Consider the following 2,766-nt stretch of genomic DNA (forward strand, 5'->3'; position numbering starts at 1 on the left):
ACAACCAAACATGCTTGAGAACCTTCCGCGACAACAATCCCGCCCCCTGGATAATCGACCAATCACATTCACTTTATTCACTCGTGTAAAGTCGGGCACCACTCGAGAGAATTCGGAAATGCTAATACGGTTGGAACAGCCGCTTCCCTACGACTTTAAAGAGGCATGGGAGTGTTTGGTCTGCTCGCATCACAGTCAGCAACTACAATGAAAAGGCAGAATGAAATTCTGATTGTTTTAAAGTAATTAATACTCAGATGTAGAGTGGTGTCTTCTATGTTATGGTTTTCCACAGGTTTCTTCCAGTTATAAATCTCAATGCTTACTATTTTCATTATGCCTCAGTACACTGAACTGTTAAATCTGTTTAAGATTCTAGCTGATATTTGGACAAGTAATCTGATTATATATGTGCCTGTTCTTTTCTTTAGGCCCCCGGTCCTTTAGCGCTCTCTGCACGGCTCTGTTTTACAGTCAGAGAAAATATTCTCAAAAAGTCAGAAGTGTTATCCTTTGTTTCTTTCAGTCCCTGAGGTGGTGGTGGAACCAGGGGTCCAGTCTGTTGAGCTGCCCTGTAAATTTAAAGATCAGCTGAACTGTGAGGTCACTGAAGTGGTGTGGGTGAACAGCAGAGGCAGGATGGTCCATAGATACGACCGTGACAAAGACCCCCCTGAAGAACAGTTCTATACCTACAGACATCGAACAGAATTAAAGACAGACTTTAAGAAAACAGGAGACTTTAGTCTGACTATAAAGTATCCCACAGACTGGGACAATAAATTCTACACCTGCAAAGCCTACAGAGAAGACAAGACCATCCTGATGAAGAAACGAGTGGAGCTACGGGTCAAAGGTCAGTGGTTTGGATTCGTATTTTGTTGGCGCAGCCATCGCCACAAGAGCTGATCAGTCGGTTTAAGACAAAGGCAAGATAACGACAAACAGACATTGATTTTTCTTTGGCCTGCATGCGACCATTTTTATGAATGACCTGCCGCCATTTATTGATGATTGCACACCTGTGTGTAGCCACGCCCACATCCGAAAGTGGATGCGAGGATCAATTAGGGACACAGATGTCAACACCCCCACTTGTTCCTTAATTTGCACAAATATTACATACAGTTTACATTCAACTTCCCTTCACAAAAGTACAGTCCATTGTTCACATGCCAAATGTGAGGTCAATATACATTTATTATTTAGGAATTTTACATATTTTTGACTTAATTTAAGTTAAAACTTCCATTTTCTATCAAATTTAGATTAGAATTCAAGAAAAACTGCTAAATTCATCTATAAAAATTAGAGCATTTTTTTCCTATTAAAAAAACATTTGACAGATGAAAACTGGGATCCTATCTCAGCACCACTGAAGCTATCGCCTTATTGTTTTTGAATAATTAGTAAAACAGAATTTGTAAAGAAAAAAAATGAGATGGATCCAAAGGACCAATCAGTAACCATGTCTGTTCCAGCGCAGATCATCATTAGAATTTCTTTAAGTATTATGTTTTCAGTACAGGGGCCATAACAGGGGCCAGGACATGATCATGAACTGGCCCCCGTTGGTTATTACAATAGTCCAGCCTTGAAATAACAAATGCATGGACTAGTTTCTCAGCATCAACCCTGGACAGGAGATTGCTCATTTTTGTAAAATTCATCAGATGATGATAGTTGATTTCCATAATCGCTAAATAATTCTTGATGTAACGTTAAAGATGCTTTGCTATGTCCCCTGCTGTAAAGGTTATTTGGCCGATGTATAAAGCATGTTTTGATCTGGTTTTAGACTGCCAGGTGGAGGTGCAGGGTGCGTCTGTCCAGCTTCCCTTCCAGACGACACCTGAGCTTCTGCAGGAATCCAGAGTTGAGTGGTCGTTAGTTGAACCCAAATACAGAACTGTCTGTGCAGTAGGACAAGGATGTGACCCACCTGGAAAACAGCAGACATATAGAAAGGGAACCAAGATGAATGAAGATCTGCTGGAAACTGGAGACCTCACTCTGACCATGGACGACATCACAGAGGATGATTATGGAAAATATAAATGTGTTATCTCTGGAAAGCAGGGAATGATCCTGCAAGAGAAAACTGTTCAAGTTCGGATGATTGGTGAGTTATCGATTCATCCCAGTTGGTTTGTGTCTCTGGTCTGCTCAGTCTGATGGAGTTCTGTCTCTGCAGGGGGAGACCACGACCAGGACCAGGACCAGGACCAGGCCCAACAGGAGGACTTCAGGACAAGAAGCGATTCCACTGATCCGACCTTTCTGATGAAATGTTAAAGTTATCAGAGTTTTAGTAAAGCCCCTGAAGTCTCAGAGCTTTCCTTCCTGCCCAGCGTCTGGAGGCCAGGATGAAGGAATCAGGAATCGTTTTTGCTGATTTATCACATTTTATATTCTTTACAAAAACTGGATTTTTTTTCCACCAATGTTCTCCTTTAATCCTAATTCGTCCCTCTTTGCTCTCATAGCTGATAAACCAGCTCACTGTATGAATGAACAGCTGCAAGCATTTACTGGCTTATATCTTCATTATTTGGTAGTTTTAGAAGCACGTCCCACAGTTTGAATTTCACTACCTTTTAAATTAAAACCTTAAATCCAGGGTCTATTTAATGTATAATGTTTCTTTAAAATGGACTCACCAGCTAAAGAGGCGAAGGTCACTTCCAGAGAAGATGAAATAGATGATGATTAGATTACATGAGCTTTATTGCTCTCACAGCGGAGAAATTCACTCGTCACGTGTTG

The 2,766-nt window shown here is 41.0% G+C and overlaps 1 protein-coding gene across 1 annotated transcript in view; it reads left to right on the top strand.

Annotated features, from left to right (window-relative positions):
• Positions 1-2,747, top strand: part of LOC107103830 — a 10,512-nt gene extending 7,765 nt beyond the window's left edge. The window contains exons 3-5 of the mRNA XM_015403665.1: positions 527-856; positions 1,799-2,122; positions 2,195-2,747. Of these exons, the coding sequence (XP_015259151.1) occupies positions 527-856; positions 1,799-2,122; positions 2,195-2,295 (755 nt within the window). The 3' untranslated portion in view covers positions 2,296-2,747. The remainder of the gene's footprint in view (positions 1-526; positions 857-1,798; positions 2,123-2,194) is intronic.
• Positions 2,748-2,766: the final 19 nt, after the last annotated feature.

The sequence above is a fragment of the Cyprinodon variegatus genome, unplaced genomic scaffold (genome assembly GCF_000732505.1).
Source record: "Cyprinodon variegatus isolate N-32 unplaced genomic scaffold, C_variegatus-1.0 Scaffold1538, whole genome shotgun sequence".
Taxonomy (NCBI): Eukaryota; Metazoa; Chordata; class Actinopteri; order Cyprinodontiformes; family Cyprinodontidae; genus Cyprinodon; species Cyprinodon variegatus.